The sequence below is a fragment of the Eretmochelys imbricata genome, chromosome 20 (assembly GCF_965152235.1).
Source record: "Eretmochelys imbricata isolate rEreImb1 chromosome 20, rEreImb1.hap1, whole genome shotgun sequence".
NCBI classification, from domain to species: domain Eukaryota; kingdom Metazoa; phylum Chordata; order Testudines; family Cheloniidae; genus Eretmochelys; species Eretmochelys imbricata.
In genome coordinates this window covers 8222958-8240299 of record NC_135591.1, presented here as the reverse complement: position 1 = coordinate 8240299, position 17342 = coordinate 8222958, and the positions used below count along the sequence as shown (strand labels likewise).

The 17342-nt window shown below is 54.8% G+C and overlaps 1 protein-coding gene across 1 annotated transcript in view; it reads right to left on the bottom strand.

Moving 5' to 3' along the window:
- Positions 1-2044, bottom strand: part of RASAL3 (RAS protein activator like 3) — a 50321-nt gene extending 48277 nt beyond the window's left edge. The window contains exon 1 of the mRNA XM_077838747.1: positions 1612-2044. Coding sequence (XP_077694873.1) covers positions 1612-2044 — 433 coding nt within the window. The remainder of the gene's footprint in view (positions 1-1611) is intronic.
- Positions 2045-17342: the final 15298 nt, after the last annotated feature.

Here is a 17342-nt window from a genome sequence, read left to right as displayed (position 1 = left end):
CACGCACCACACACAGCCCATCTGTGCCACGACTGGGATCCCCGAGCCACATAGACCTCACACAGTCCAGCTGTGCTAGGACTGGGATCTCCGACCCACACACACACCGCATACTGTCCAGCTGCACCATGGCTTGGATCCCTGACCCACACACATCACACACAGCCCAGCTTGTCATGACTGGAACTTCCGACCCCCACACACGGCACACAGCCCAGCTTGTCACGACTGGGACTTCTGGCCCACACACACGGCACACAGCCCAGCTGTGCCACGACTGGGATCCCCAACCGACACACACTGCACATGGACCAGATGTACCCCCAACCCACAAGCGCCTCACATGGCCCAACAGTGCTACGGATGGGATCCCCATCCCAGACACACCTCACATGGCCAAGCTGTGCCACAACTGGGATTCCCAACCCACATGCACCCCACATAAGACCAGCTATGTCACGGCTGCGATCCCTGACCCACACGCACCACACATGGCCCATCTGTGCCACGACTGGGATCCCCAACCCACCCATACCTCACACAGCCCAGCTGTAACACATCTGGGATCCCCGACTCATACACACGCCATATGGCCCAACTGTGCCATGGCTGGGATCCCCAACTCCCAGACACCGCACACGGCCCATGGGGACCCATGACCCACACGCACTTCACATGGCACACCTGTGCCACAACTGGGACCCCCAACCGACACACACTGCACACGGACCAGCTGTACCACGCCTGGTACCCCCAACCCACAAGCCCCTCACATGGCCCAGCTGTGCTGCGGATGGGATCGCTGACCCACACATACCTCACCTGGCCAGCTGTGACACGTCTGGGATCCCCGACTCATACACAGACCTCATATGACCCAGATGTGCCACGGCTGGGATCCCTGACCCAGACACATGCCATACGGCCCAACTGTGCCACAACTGGGATCCCCAAGCCACACACACACTGCACACAGACCAGCTGTGTTACAGCTGGGATCCCTGTCCCAGACACACCTCACATGGCCTAGCGGTGCCACAAGTGGGATCCCCGACCCACACGTTCCTCACACGGCCCAGCTGTGCCACAGCTGGGATCCCCGACCACAGACATGATACACGGCCCAGCTGTGCCATGGCTGGGATTCCTGACACACACGCACCTCACACGGCCCAGGTGTGCCACAACTGGGATCCCCAACCCACACGCACCACACTCAGCCCAGCTATGCCATGGCTGGGATCCCCAACCCATACACACCTCACACGGCCCAGCTGTGCCATGTCTGGGATCCCCACACACAGGCCAGCTGTTCCATGACTGGGATCCTTGACCCACACACAGCACACATGGCCCAGCTGTGCTACAGCTGGGCTCCCCAGCCCACATGCACCTCACATGGCCCAGCTCTGCCACAACTGGGATCCCTGACCCACACAGACCTCACACGGCCCAGATGTGCCACGGCTGGGATTCCCCGACCCACCCATACCTCACATGGCCCAGCTTTGGCCAGTCTAGTTCCAATTGCCCCACTGCCCTGGATGCCCATTCCCTCGCTGGACACAGCCCAGTGCCAGAGCGTTCAGCCCCATGCTGGACCCTTCTTACCTTTGGCTGCCTCCTGAGGTGTCTGCTCTGCCTTGGGCCCACTCTCCTGGCTCCTGCGGTGGGACTTGGAACGCAGGTATTTTCGCAGGTTCAGCTTAATGCCCTCTTGGCCCTTGGGCTCCTTGGGCACCTTGGTCGGGGCAGAGAACGCTCTCTGGAACACAGACCTCCGAGCAGCCGCTTTGCTCTCCACAGGCTCTGGGGGCTCGGTGCCTGGGCTGCTCTTGGCCATGCGCACCTCAGGGGCGTCAGTCTCAGGCTGGCTATGAGCGCGCTTCCAGTTATGCAGTTTGGCCCAGCGGCTGCTGGCAGGGGGCATGGGGCGCCGCTCAGGCTCCGGCTCCCTCTCCCCGCCCTGGGGGCCTGTCCGCCATTTGTAGGACGTCAGTGGAGATGGTGCCTCAGGTGCGGGTGGTGGTGTCGTCTCCTCCATCTGCAGAGCAAGAGTGAGGTGCATGGGACTGTGCCGTGACAGTGAAGCATGGTCTGGGCTGGAAACGGGACCTTGGCTCTGGAGCCACCACTTCCCATGGGAATGGAGGCGGCAGGGGATGGGGATGGGAGTGGGCAGCAGAGAGTGGGTGGGAGAGGGCATTGGGGATGGGATGGGGCAGCAGAGAGGGGGTGGGATGGAGGCAGAGGGGATGGGATGGGGCAGCAGAGAGGGGGTGGGATGGGGGCAAAGGAGCTGGGATGGGGCAGCAGAGAGAGGGTGGGATGGAGGCAGAGAGGATGGGGCAGCAGGAGATGGGATGGGAAGGGCGCATTGGGGATGGCATGGAGCAGCAGAGAGAGGGTGGGATGGAGGCAGAGGGGATGGGATGGGGCAGCAGGAGAGGGGGCAGGAGGGGGCATTGAGGATGGGATGGGGCAGCAGAAGAGGTTGGTGGCATAGGGAAGAAGGCATAGGTCAGCAGGGGAGTGGGCTAGTAATTGGAGCCTCTGAGATTCTGATGTGTCCAAGGTGCTTCTGACTGCCCACCAGCCTCTGGTGCAAAGGTATCCATGAGTTCCCAGGGCAAACCGGGTATTAGGGGAGTGGAGGGACTGCCAGGGGTTATTCTGCACTGCCAAGCCCTTGGGGGCACACACGTGACTCATGCAACAATAGTGCAGCTCGGCTGCGCTAGACTGGGCATGGTGCGGGGCCTGGTAGCAAAGGATAGGGGTGTCCAAGAGGGACAATGGGGGCAGATGGTCCCCCTGGTTTCCCTGGGCTGTGGGCTGCCCCACTGGCTCCCAGGGCTGTGCCAGCTGTGCCATGTGCTCTGGAGCATGGCAGCCGGCAATGGGTGGCTGGGGACAGCTTCTTTCCTTCCTCTCCTTTGGTGGCGCAGGCCTGGCTGGTCTCAGTGGAGGAACCCACCAGCGCCCACAGGCAGGTCCGAGCAGGCTGCCTTTGCACGTGTGAATCAGGCTCCCGCTCAGGGCTGGGCCCAAAGAGAAGAGAAGTGCCCCTGCTGTTAGTGGCAGTGAAGGGAGCTCTCCTGTAGTTCATATGCATAACTATACGCACACACCCTACCCAAAAAACCAAAAGCGTCCTGATTTGTCACACTGGCTGTCTGGTCACCTGAAGCCCAAGCAGCTGAGACTTGGGATGCTGGAGTGCAGGGCGCTGGCTCTAGTCCCGGGCAGGGTTGGGCTGTTTGTGGTGCGTGGATTTGCCTCTGTCATGGGCATCAAGAGCCTGTGGGGAAAGCGCTGGTGTTGCAGCCCGTGGGAAACCTAAGGTTTGTAGCTCTGGATGGTGGGTGCCCCCACGGGGTCTAGGCCAGCTACAGCCTGGCAGCGCAGCAATGGGAGAGGGTCCTGGTGGGGACAGCAGGGGATGCGGGAAGGCTGGGGGCAGGGTAGCCAGACTAGAGGGGTCTCCCTGGGGCACCTGGCCAGGATGAGTGCTGGCTGGGGGAGGGGCCCTGGTGCTCTGGGTCTCCCCCTGGCACCAGGGAAGGTGCACGCAGTGGGAGGCAGCACGGCCCCTCCCTGCCCTGCACAGAACCAGTCCTTCCACTTCCCAGGCTGGGCAGAGATGCCAGGCTGGGAGAGGTGCGACGCTCAGGCCTGGGCTGAGCAGCCTTTGCCATGGGGTGCAGACAGCGGCACTTCCGCTCCCTCTGGCTCTTATGCTGCTGCTTCCCCTCCCCCCACCCCCCCAGCCGTTTCCTCCCCGGCACCTGGCCCTGCGCTCAGTCGGTTTCTGATGTAAATAAAAGGCCCCCAGGTTCCTGTGGCTGCAGGGGGGAGGGGGCAGTCCCTGGGGGCCTTTGCCCCCAATGCCAGAGCGCCTGGGGGCCAGACTGGAGTGAAAGGAGGGACAGGGCTGGCCACAGCCCACAGGCTGCCCTGAGCACGAGGGCTCCTCACCGGGTACCAGCCCCTTGAAAGCCCCGTGGGCCCACATGTGAGCCACACCAACCAGTGGGGGAAGGGACACAGCACCCTTACGTGGGCCGCCTGGCCAGTACCACACACCAGGGTTCTGGGGCCCAGACACCTTACATGCCCCCAGATCACAGGTGGTTCTGCCCCTCTGCCCACATGGGCCCAGTATGTGACCCTGCTGGCACGGGGGGGACCAGACCCCCTTGCCTGGAGTTCCTGGGGCAGGCAGGAAGCAGCGCCCCCTCAGGTGCTGCTGACATATGTGCCGGTGGTGGTGGGTGGGGGGTTTGCAGGCACGCGGGCAGATGGGGCTGGGTGCCAGCCACTTTCCCCTGTTTCCCCAGCAGCACTGAGGGGATGGAGCTGACAGCTTTCCCTGACCCCCCCTCCCAATCTCTTCCTCCTCCTCCCCCCCCATGTCCCCTCTTCTTCTCCCCCAGCCTCTCCATATCCCCTGCTTCCCCTCCTCTCCTCCCATCTGCCCATGTCCCCTGCTCCCTCCAGCCCCCTTCTATCCCACCCCCCAGTCCTCTGCTCCCTCCAGTGCCCTCTTCTCCCCCCAGAACCCCTGCTCCCCCATCTCTCCATGTCCCCTCCTCCCTCCAGTTCCCTCTTCTCCCCCCAGAACCCCTGCTCCCCCCATCTCTCCATGTCCCCTCCTCCCTCCAGATCCCTCTTCTCCATCGCCTCCCACCCCCCGTTCCATCCTCCCCCTGGGCTCCTGCTCCCCTCATCTCCCCAGGTCCCCTCCTCCCTCCAGTCTCCTCCTCCCCGCGGGATCCCTGATCTCCCGCATCTCTCCCCCTCCCAGGCGCCCTGCTCCCCCCTCCGGCCACCCGTGCCGAGCGGCTCCCACCCAGCAGCAGCAGCCCGCGCGGCGCGAGCGGTACCTTAGCTCCCTGCTGCCGTCCCTCGCTCGCTCTCCGGCTGGTCTGCCCCGGCAGCGCTGAGCCGTGGCGAGGCCCATGTGATCAGGCAGCAGATGCTAATCTCGCCCTCACCTCCGCCTGTGGCTGAGCGGTCCGATGGCATCTCCGCTCCCAGCAGAGAGGGGGTGGGATGTGGGCAGGGGAGCTGGGATGGGGCAGCAGGAGAGGGGATAGGAAGGGGCATTGGGGGTGGGGTGGGGGCATGGTTCTGGCTGGGCCCAGGCCCATCAGGCCGGGTGCTGTCAGGCACATGGACTGGGCTGGGACTATGCCAAGCTGCGCCCATGCCTGGCCCCATGACAGGCTCGGCAGAGCCCATAACCCCATTGCCCCCCTCTCCCCCTGCAGGCACAACCCCATTCCCCCCTTCCCCTGCAGGCACAACCCCCCTGCCCCCCCTCCTCCTGCCAAGGAGTTAACAATAGGCGTCATCGACGTTAGGTTTCAGAGTTAACAGGACCAGGTCTCTCTGTGCTCCTATATGGGGCTGTGCATACTCCAGGAAAGTGCAGCATGGGTCACACACCACACTAGCAAGGTATCTTTGCAGTCAGAAGGACCCAGACTAGGTTATTTTAAATGGAAGTTGAGATCCTGGGGCACAAGATGCAGCCACCGTGGAGTCGGACACCAGAGGGACTTTGCAAACCGTCAGCTCTTCAGTGCCCCATTGGCCCAGACAGCCTGGTATTGCTGGGGCAGCTGGCCCATTTGCGCCACCTCTGCGAATTTGCTGCGGTCCCTCACCAGTGACACTGGCATGGCCGGGGCTGGCACGGTCAGTCCGTCGGCTTTCCCACTGGAACTGCTGGCATGTCAGACAGCAGGAGAGCGGGACGTGGAGCGTGGCACCAGCGGGGCATGGTGGCAGGGAGGGGAGCTCCGAACTGCATTTGGCCAGGGTCTGCTCTTCACGGCAGGAAGTGCGAGGAGCAACCACAGGGGAGCTCCTGACAGCGGTACCACAGCGCCCCCTGGTGAGTTCCCAGGGAATTCGAACTTGCCTCCTGGAATGGCAGCAGCACCTGGACCCAGGACTCCCCCTGCTTGGCACCGCACCCTGGCACAAGATGTATTTAGTGCGGAGGGCCCCAAGTGGTATCTAGGGTGCTGGGTTGGCCTGGGGCACTGGCTTGCCTGCAGTGCCAGCTCCCCCATGTTCCCAGCTGTTGAGTTGCCCTGGAAGAAGCTAAAGCACTGAGCACATTCCAGGCAGGCAAAGGCTGGAGCTCCTATGGGGTTGGGGTATGGAGTGGCAAAGAGGAGGGGTGTGGGGCTGGAGAGCGGGGTCAGTTGCTGGGTTAGGACTAGACGGATGTGGATGTCGTGGGCCATTTTCCAAACATTGCTGCAGAAAGCAGGTGCAGTCTGTGAAACACCCCATTCTTGTGAGGTTTCTGCTGCCTTGGATAAATCTGGAGAAGGATCCCTCCAGTGTGACTCAGAACCAGAACCTGGATCAGCCCGCCCCCCTCCCAAAAATCCAAAGGGCTGAGGCTCTGGGTTTGGCTCATTGCGGGCTCTTTTGGGGCCTGGGGCCAGGCTCTGCCCCTTCCTGGTTGGGCTGCCCCACCCTGACTGAGCACTCCCAGACACTGACAGCACGAATGCCAGGCATCCACTGAGGGTATTGACATCCTGAAGGGATGCGCCGTGGGAGGGGGGGGCAGTGCCGTGCCAGCAGGGTTGGATTAACTTTTTATGGGCCTGGCGCCAAACATATTTGTGGGCCCCCGTGGGGAATGAAGGGGCCAGGGGCAAGAGCACAGTGGGGAGGGTGGATTTGATTTAAATCATGATTTAAATCACCAGTCAGGAAGATTCAATTTAATCATAGTTTTCTACATCAAAGTGCATCCTTCGTGGTTGTTATAACCTTAATACATTAGGGTGAGGAATAGCTCAGTGGTTTGATCATTGGCCTACTAAACCCAGGGTTGTGAGTTCAATTGTTGAGGAGGCCATCTGGGGTAAAAATTGGGGATTTGGTCCTGCTTTGAGCAGGGGGTTGGACTAGACTGAGGTCCCTTCCTACCATGGTATTCTATGATTCTTCACAACTCAGAGATAGATGTAGGTTTCATTTTTAGAAGGTACACACTATACATTTTTAATCAGTGATTTATTTTGAAAACTTTTCAAATGAGTTTTACAGCTATATCTGAAAATGAATGATTGTTTGGTTATTTCATTTACCAAAGGTAACTGAAGGAGATGTTTATGAAGTCATTGGGAGGTGAACTATCTCCAGTTCAACAGGTTAATCATTAATATTTGGATGATTTTCTTGCCATGCTGTATTAGGAGGAGAACATCACCAGACAGACATTTAAATTGTTTTATTTAACTAAAACAACAATGTTAAGTATTCTGGATTTTTTTCTTCAACAGCAAACATAATATTTTAACAAAAAAGCATACGTCCCTCACTTCTCACATTTATCTCCAGACAACTTCTCCTTGTCCAGATCTATTCTACCCCCAACAATCTTCTATTCATTGAACTTTTTGAAACTTTTCACTTTTAGAGAGAGGTAAGTGATTGACTCTGTGTATACAAATTTGCAGAGGGACAATAAAGTTGAGGTCTGTTATTTCTCACCTCTATATATTATTTATTTATTTTAAAACATTTTTGCTGTTAACAAGCATGTTACCTCTGGAGACACAAATCCACAGCTTAGAACTGCAAAACTAAGTGTCTCTGATGGTTTCTTCTAGACTGAGCACTGAGTCCCATTGGGTAGATAGAAAGATTAACCTAAATAATCTTTACAGAAGCCTCTGGAACCCCATAAAATTGGGTCCCTAATCCATGAACTATTAGAACTCATTTACAAAACTTTTCTTAAACATTACATGAATATATTGTCTCATACTATAGAATTAGAATTTATAATCCCTGTTCCATGATGAGATATAATGTATCTTAATTAAAATGATATTTAGATAGGTTTTTTCCTCAAAAAGCATTTCATCAAAAAAATCCGATTTAAATAAAAAAATAAGATTTTTTAATTTTTTTTAAAAAATCATTGATTTCTATCCACCCTGGCAGCAGAGCATGGTGGGTGGGGAAGGATTGGTCCTGAGCTGGAGCGAGGCAGGGGCCAGGGGCAAGAGCACAGTGGGGCATGGGGGGAGGATTAGTCCCTGCTGACAGGAGCAAGGCAGGGGCCAGGGACAAAAGCACAGCGGGGCGGGAGCTAGGGTTGGTCCCTGGAGCAAGGGAGGGGCCAGGGGTAAACTGCAAGCGCAGCAGGGCTGGGGAGGGGGTAAATAGGATCTCCCCCCCGCACCCCTGCCCACATAAAGCAGGCACCTACCTTCTCCCTGGTTCTAGCCCATTCTCTTTGTCTCTCTCTGCACTGAGCTGCCCCTCCTCCAGTGTGACAAAGTGGGAATGTTTTCAGTGTTTTCTCTGAAGACTGTGTGGGTGCCTCAGTTTCCCTTATGCATTTCTTAAGTATCTAGGTGGTGGGATAAGGGTGAGTGATTGTTGCAGAGCCCTAGGCAGGTGTGATGCTGTCTGCACAGAGAATGGCTGACAGGGGTGCAGGGTCTGGCCAGGAGTTAGGGTGAGGGAGGAGGCTCAGGGTTGGGGCAGGAGGTTGGGGTGTGGAGCGCTTACCTGGGGCAGCTCCTGTTTGGTGAAAGGGGTGCAAGTGGGAATGGGGGGGGGTGCAGGAGCTCCCATTTGGTGCTCAGGGTGGGGATGGGGATGTGGGGGAGTGCAGGGGTCAGGGCAGGGGGCTGGGGAGGGTGAGGGAGATACAGGATTCAGGGCAGAGGGCTGGGGTTGTGGGGGGTGCAGGAGTCAGGGATGGGGTCTTGGGAATGTGGGGGGGGCTCATGACAGGGGGCTGGAGGGGGTATGCCCCAATTCTACCCCCTTCCCCAAGGCCCTGCCCTCGCCTCTTCTCCGCCTCCTCCCCCAAGTGGCAAGCACTCTGCGGCTCCGCTCCTCCCCCTCCCTCGTGCCGGCAAACAGCTGTTCAGCGGCAGGGAGGGGGAGGGGCGGGAATGCAGCATGCTGGGGGAAGAGGCGGGGGAGAAGTTTGGCTGCCAGCGGAGCCTGCCCTGCTGCAGCAGGAGCCCCAGGAGCCGGCAAAACAGGACCGAGCTTCCGCCCGCTGCCCCCACAGGAGAGAGCAGTGGGCGGGGGGTGGAGAAGAGCAGGCCGGGCTGGGGCCCCTTTGGAGCATGGGCCCGGCGCCATGGTAAACCCAGTACTGAGCAAAGGATATAAGCAGAGGCAAAGAGATGCCCCGTGTCCTGCACTCAGGAAGTAAAGGCACAGCACGTTTACATGTGTGAACACAAGGTCCCAGCCAGCCTTGGCTGGAACCACTGCCACGGACGTTTCGGGGAGATGGATGGGCCCACGTGTCTGACGAGTGAAGTTTAGTCTCTAAGCATTGTGTTACGCTTTTGTCTTGTGTCACCTTCCCATTTCCATCATCCTCACTCACTAGCTCTTAGCTATCGCTCTTCAATACAACCCGTACACCTGTTCTCACCTGAACTGGAACTCAGCCCTGTGGTGTTAGACACGATGCTGAACCCTCCCAGCTGGTGTGTGCTGTCCCTTGGACAGCTGACCTGCCAAGTCTCCGTGTTCAGTGGACAGGGAGTAGGCACTACAGGGGAATGCTTCACAGATGCTCCAGGACTTTTGTTAACTTGCAAGGCAAAGGAATGGCTGTCTACAGGGCTGGATTAACCCATAGGCTAATAAGGCTATAGTCTTAGGCCCTCCTATATTTAGGCCCTACTTTAAACCCTAATTTAAGTCCTCCATTCCATATTGAAGTAACAGCTGAGCGACGGTAGCAGGGCCATCAGAATTTTTTTGTCTCATTAGATATAGCTTTGTACAAATTAATCCATCAAGATTGTGAATTCAATTAATGGTGGTGGTGATTTTGTCTTTGTGGGCTAAGTAAGTGTTTGTGGGCTCAAGCAACACTGAACTTTGTACACAGCAGGCCTACAGTGGACCATAGAAACCATGTCGAGGAAAGGAGGATGGCAGAAATTGAAGGAGGCCAAAGAAAGACGGCAAAGACAAGATGTAGGGCTGAAAGGAGCTCCTTCTCTCCTAACGTTTTTTCCTCCTGCTCAGCCTGGTGGTGAGGAAGTCCCACCGAAGACCAGCCTGTGAACCTGCTGCCCCTGCGCTCGATGAAAAGGAGCAGCCTCCTGTGACTTCTCTGGCTGCAGCCTCACCCCACTCCGCTGAAGACTTTCCCAGTGACAGTAATACAAAAACACATCCTTCTCCAGCCATCCAGACGAGTGGGACACGACTTCTCATGGCGTATTGGACTGAGGAGGGCCCACAGAAATGCCAGGATCTAGAATTGTCTCAGGACAATTTTTTTGGTGGCCTCAGAGTGCGGCCACCAACTTTTGCTGGTGGCCGCTCTCACACTTTTTCCTGAGGTACTTAATTAGCTTTAGGAAAACCAAATAAATATGCACATAGACACACCCAAATCACTGTCATTTATTCATTTCTAGCTAGTAAGTCTGCTGTGAACAGTGATATTAACCAACACACAAGTATCACTTTTCACAACAGACATACTTAGCCCTGCCAAGCCTGGGGACAAATTAAGCCCTGGATGGAAGGCAGGGAGGGGCTAGAGCCTGAAGTCCTGCATCTGGAGGCTGGGGCCTGCCACCACACAGCCAGGGCTCAGGGCTGAAGCCCAAAGCCTGAGCCCCACCACCCCGGAAAGGTGGGGAATTCCCCGGCTGCCAGCTCCTCCAGCGTTGTGCCCCAGGTGTCTGTCGTCCCAACCCCTGTTGGCGGCCTGAGCAACCAACACCAAGGAAGTACATCCAGGAGCAACAGGGAGGAGGAGGGGCAGCTACTTTGCCCTTTTCTCCTCCCCAATCAGAGCCCGGAAGGCTGTGGCCACAAGGAAAGCCCCTGGTGGCCGCATGTGGCCATGGTGGCCGCATTTGAGAAACACTGGTCGAGATGCTGACTTTTCATTGACAAAGCGAGAGTACACCAATCAGAATCGTTGTCTGACCAAAGCCATGTTTGAATATGTGAAGCCTGCAAACAGACTGGCAAGCGAGAACGGCTCATCTGTTCGCCTTCTAAGAAGAAAGTGAACTGTTTTTATTGCCGCCTGTTTTCTGATACCAAAAAGTGGGGAATGTTCTGCAAAGTCTTCAGTGGTTGGAAGAATACTCTCTACATTACCAATCATGCAATGAGTGAGCCGCACACATTGTCAGTCAGCAGCTACCATGCCTGAAAGAAAGTTAGTGGCAGAATTGATACCAAAATGGAAAACCGGTTTTTGGAAGCTCGTGCTTATTGGAAGAACGATCTCAGACGCGTAGTTAAAACCATAATTTTTCTTGCTGAGCATGGTCTGCCATTCTACGGCTCAGATGAGACTGTTCAATCGAAACACAATGGCAATTATCTTGGCATTCTAGAGCTAATGGCTAAGTTGGACCCTTCCTTAGCTTAGCACATCAATGAACATGCAAATTGTGGAAAAGGCCATACATCATATCTATCAAAGACGATTTGTGATGAATTCGTTGCACTGCTGGCAAAGAAGATGCTACCAGCCATTTTAGATTAGATCAAAGATGTGGGATATTTTTCAGTGTCCATCGACTCAGCACCGGATGTGTCACAGGTAGATCAGCTGACTGTCATACTGCGTTATGTGCTGCCCAGCAGACCGGTTGAGCATTTCGTGACCTTCACAAACATCACCAGCCACACAGGGAAGAAACTTGCCTTGTACCTACTCGATTTCCTCACCGAAGATGGGATTAACATCAGCCTTTGTCGTGGCCAAAGCTATGACAATGCAAGTAATATGAGTGGCAAATATTCAGGGACGCAGGGAAAGATAAAAGACTGCAATGCTTTGGCTGATTACATACTGTGTGCTGCCCACTCACCCAACCTTGTTGGCCAGGCTATCAGGGATTGTTGTGTTGAAGCAGTTTCTTTTTTTGGATTCATCCAAGAATTGTACAATTTTTTCTCGGCATCAACCAGTCATTGGATGATTCTTAGCCCTGGTCTACATTACGAGTTTAGGTCGGATTTGGCAGGGTTAGATCGGTTTAGCCCTGCATCCGTCCACACTGCAAAGCCATTTTTTCTGACTTTAAAGGCTCTTAAAACTGGTTTCTGTACTCCTCCCCGATGAGTGGATTAGAGCTGAAATCGACCTTGCTGGGTCCAATTTGGGGTAGTGTGGACGCAATTTGACGGTATTGGCCTCCGGGAGCTATCCCAGAGTGCTCCATTGTGACCGCTCTGGACAGCACTCTCAACTCAGATGCACTGGCCAGGTAGACGGGAAAAGCCCCGTGAACTTTTGAATTTCAATTCCTGTTTGGCCAGTGTGGCGAGCTGATCAGCACAGGTGATCATGCAGAGGTGACCATGCAGTCCCAGAATTGCAAAAGAGCTCCAGCATGGACCAAATGAGAGGTACTGGATCTGATCGCTGTATGGGGAGACAAATCTGTGCTATCAGAACTCCGTTCGAAAAGACGAAATGCCAGAATATTTGAAAAAATCTCCAAGGGCATGAAGCTCCAACAGGGACCCGCAGCAGTGCCACATGAACCTTAAGGAGCTCAGGCAAGGCTACCAAAGAACCAGAGAGGCAAATGGCCGCTCCAAGTCAAAGCCCCAGACATGCCGCTTCTATGATGAGCTGCATGCAATTCTAGGGGTGCCCCTACAACTACCCCAGCCCTGTGCGTGGACTCCGTCAATGAACTCTCACGCAACAGGGATGCGGATTTTGGGGACGAGGAAGATGATGAGGAGGAGAAGGTTGAAGCACAGCAAGCAAGTGGGGAAACCGTATTCCCCGACTGCCAGGAACTGTTTTTCACCCTGGATCTAGTATCCCCCCAACCCACCAAAGGCGGGCTCCTGGACCTAGAAGGCCGAGAAGGGACCTCTGGTGAGTGTACCTTTGTAAATATAATACACGGTTTAAAAGCAAGCATGTTTAATGATTAATTTGCCCTGAAGACTTGGGATGCATTCGTGGCCAGTACAGCTACTGGAAAAGCCTGTTAACGTGTCTGGGGATGGAGCGGAAATCCTCCAGGGACATCTCAATGAAGCTCTCCTGGTTGTACTTCCAAAGCCTTTGCAAAAGGTTTCTGGGCAGGGCAGCCTTATTCCGTCCTCAATGGTAGGACACTTTACCATGGCAGGCCAGTAGCACGTAATCTGGAATCATTGCATAACAACGCATGGCAGCGTATGGTCCCGGTGTTTGCTGGCATTCAAGCAACATCCGTTCTTTATCTCTCTGTGTTATCCTCAGGAGAGTGATATCATTCATGGTCACCTGGTTGAAATAGGGGAATTGTATTAAGGGGACATTCAGAGGTGTCTGTTCCTGCTGGGCTGTTTGCCTGTGGTTGAACAGAAATCATCCCCGCGGTTAACCACGCAGTGGGGGGAGGGGTGAAGTGATCATCCCAGAGAATTGGGTGCGTGTGTGGGGGAGGGGAAGGGGGGCTTAGTTGGGTTTGTGCTGCACGTTAACCCGAAAACTGCAGTCCCTCCTTTTAAATGGCCAACCCATTTTAAAGGGCCAACCCAACGGGTGCTTGGTATGTGAAATGAGGGCACTGCTGTTTGAAACCATTCCCACATGTTAGGAAGGTTAAAGAAGCCAGAAGACTGTGGCTTACCATGTCTGCCTGCAAGCCGAATTCTGTTGCCCGCCAGCCCTGTGTGTGTGATCTCTCACACCATACTGGCAGGCCCTCGATATAAGAGGCAAAATGCGACTTTGTAAAGAAAGCACATGTGCTATGTAATGTTAACAGCTTGGTTCACCGTGAAAGAGTCTACCCATTGTTCCCTAAAATGTCTCTTTTTAAAGACTACTCTCCTTTTTTTCCCTCCCGCAGCTGCAAATGTTTCATCACTCCATGTATCAGCTCCGTCCCAGAGGCTATCAAAGATTAGAAGCCGAAAAAAACACACTCGCAATGAAATGTTCTCTGAGCTCATGCAGGCCTCCCACACTGAAACAGCCCAGCACAATGCGTGGAGGGAGACAATGTCAGAGTCCAGGAAAACACAAAATGAATGCGAGGAGAGGCAGGACGAGCGAGAGGAGAGGTGGCGTCAGCGTGATGAGAGGAGGCAGGAGGCAATGCTGAGGCTGCTGGAGGATCAAACTGATATGCTCCGGCGTATGGCTGAGCTGCAGGAAAGGCAGCAGGAGCAGAGACCACCGCTGCAGCCCCTGTGTAACCAACCGCCCTCCTCCCCAAGTTCCATAGCCTCCTCACCCAGATGCCCAAGGACGTGGGGGGGGGGGCCTCCAGGCACCCAACCACTCCACCCCAGACTACTGCCCAAGCAACAGAAAGCTGTCATTCAATAAGTTTTGAAGTGCAGTGTGGCCTTGTCCTTCCATCCTTCCCTCCTCCACCACCCCTCCCGGGCTACCCCATTTGTGTGACGAATTAATAAAGAATGCATGAATTTGAAACAACAATGATTTTATTGCCTCTGCAAGTGGTGATCAAAGGGGGGAGGGAAGGGCGGTTGGCTTACAGGGAAGTAGAGTGAACCAAGGGGGCAGGTTTTCATCAAGGAGAAACAAACAGAACTGTCACACCGTAGTCTGGCCAGTCATGAAACTGGTTTTCAAAGCTTCTCTGATGCGCAGCGCAGCAGCCAGGCGATTTGCCTCAACCTCCCACCCTGCCATAAACGTCTCCCCCTTACTCTCACAGATATTGTGGAGCACACAGCAAGCAGTAATAACGATGGGAATATTGGTTTTGCTGAGGTCTAACCGAGTCAGTAAACTGGGCCAGCGCGCTTTTAAACGTCCAAATGCACATTCTACCACCATTCTGCACTTGCTCAGCCTGTAGTTGAACAGCTCCTGACTACTGTCCAGGCTGCCTGTGTACGGCTTCATGAGCCATGGCATTAAGGGGTAGGCTGGGTCCCTGAGGATAGCTATAGGCATTTCAACATCCCCAACAGTTATTTTCTGGTCTGGAAAGTAAGTCCCTTGCTGCAGCCGTTCCCACAGACCAGAGTTCCTGAAGATGCAAGCGTCGTGTACCTTTCCCGGCCATCCCACGTTGATGTTAGTGAAACGTCCCTTGTGATCCACCAGTGCTTGCAGCACCATTGAAAAGTACCCCTTGCGGTTTATGTACTGGCTGCCTTGTTGGTCCGGTGCCAAGATAGGGATATGGGTTCCGTCTATCGCCCCACCACAGTTAGGGAATCCCATTGCAGCAAACCCATCCACTATGACCTGCACATTTCCCAGAGTCACTACCCTTGATAGCAGCAGCTCAGTGATCGCATTGGCTACTTGGATCACAGCAGCCCCCACAGTAGATTTGCCCACTCCAAACTGATTCCCGACTGACCGGTAGCTGTCTGGCATTGCAAGCTTCCAGAGGGCTATCACCACTTGCTTGTGAACTGTGAGGGCTGCTCTCATCTTGGTATTCTTGCGCTTCAGGGCAAGGGACAGCAAGTGACAAAGTTCAAGGAAAGTGGCCTTATGCATGCGAAAGTTTCGCAGCCACTGGGAATCATCCCAGATCTGCAACACTATGCGGTCCCACCAGTCTGTGCTTGTTTCCCGGGCCCAGAATCGGCATTCCATGGCATAAGCCTGCCCCATTGCCACCAGGATGATCAAATTGCCGGGCCCGGTACTTTGAGAGAAGTCTGTGTCCATGTCCTTCCTCATCACTCTCCTCACTGCGCTGCCGTCGCCTACTTGCCTGCTTTTGCAGGTTCTGGTTCTGGTTCTGCATATACTGCTGGATAATGTGCGTGGTGTTTAGAGTGGTCACAACTGCCGCAGCGATCTGAGCGGGCTCCATGCTTGCCGTGATATGGCGTGAGCAGAAGAGCAGAGTGGTAGTGGAAGCGGCGGGTGGATGACGATGCTGACAGCAATATGGCGCCCGCATGGAAAAAGGCACAAAACTATTGTTGACCATTGCTTTCATGAAGGAAGGAGCAAGGGGTAGGCTGGCAGCAGACGGTGCAGTACGACTGCTAGCCTTCGTCGTCTCCTGGGTGCTCGCCAGCAGACAGTGCAGTATGACTGCTAGCCGTCGTCGTCTCCTGGGTGCTCGCGGTGCTGCTGGCTGGGAGAGCAGCCTGAGGCAGAATGGCCCCCTCAAGGATTGAGCTCACAACCCTGGGTTTAGCAGGCCAATGCTCAAACCACAGAGCTATCCCTCTGCCAATATTCCAGGCAGGACTGAATCTCCATTAGACAAAACTCTAAGAAGAGAATGACCTGAGTCACTCCCATTTATGTCCAGGTGCCCCTGACAGACCTCACCGAGATCTGCCAGGAGCACCCATGTCTGCCCAGGCACCCCTGACAGACCTCCCCGAGGCGGGCCAAAAGCACCCAGGAGATGACGAGGACGGCTACCAGTCATAATGCACCATCTACTGCCACAAGGCAATGAGCTGCTGTTGTGTAGCAATGCAGTCCCGCGTCTGCCAGCACCCAGGAGACGTACGGTGACGGTGAGCTGTATGGCATCTGCACGGGTAACCCAGGAAAAAAGGTGTGAAACGATTGTCTGCCATTGCTTTCACGGAGGGAGGGAGGGGCCTGACGACACGTACCCAGAACCACCAGCGACAATGTTTTTTGCCCCATCAGGCACTGGGATCTCAACCCAGAATTCCAATGGGCAGCGGAGACTGCGGGAACTCTGGGATAGCTACCCACAATGCAACGCTCTGGAAGTCGACACTAGCCTCAGTACTATGGACACACTCTCCCGACTTAATGGTCTTAATGGTCTTAAGTGGGGACACACACAATTGACTGTATAAAATCGCTTTCTAAAAAACCGACTTCTATAAATTCGACCTAATTTCGTAGTGTAGACATACCCCTAGAGATTCACTACCAAAGGGATGCCCAGTGCTCAAATCACTCTCAGGGACAGGGTGGAGTGCCAACGCAGAAGCTGTGAATGCAGTTGTTCTGGGATACCCCAACATAATTGAAGCACTGGAAAGCATAGAGAATGATGAATCTCAAAAATCAGCAACAAGAAAAGATGAGAAGATCCTGAGTGATGCAATGCGCACTTTGGAAACTGGTATTTTGTGTGAGGTCTGGAATGATAAGAACACAAGAATGGCCCTACTGGGTCAGACCAAAGCTCCTTCTAGCCCAGTGCCCTGTCTTCCAACAGTGGCCAGTGCCAGGTGCCCCAGAGGGAAGGAACAGAACAGGCAATCATCAAGTGATCCATTCCCTGTTGCTCATTCCTAGCTTCTGGCAAATAGAGGCTAGGGACACCATTCCTGCCCATCCTGGCTAATAGCCATTGATGGACCTGTCTTCCATGAACTTATCTAGTTATTTTTTG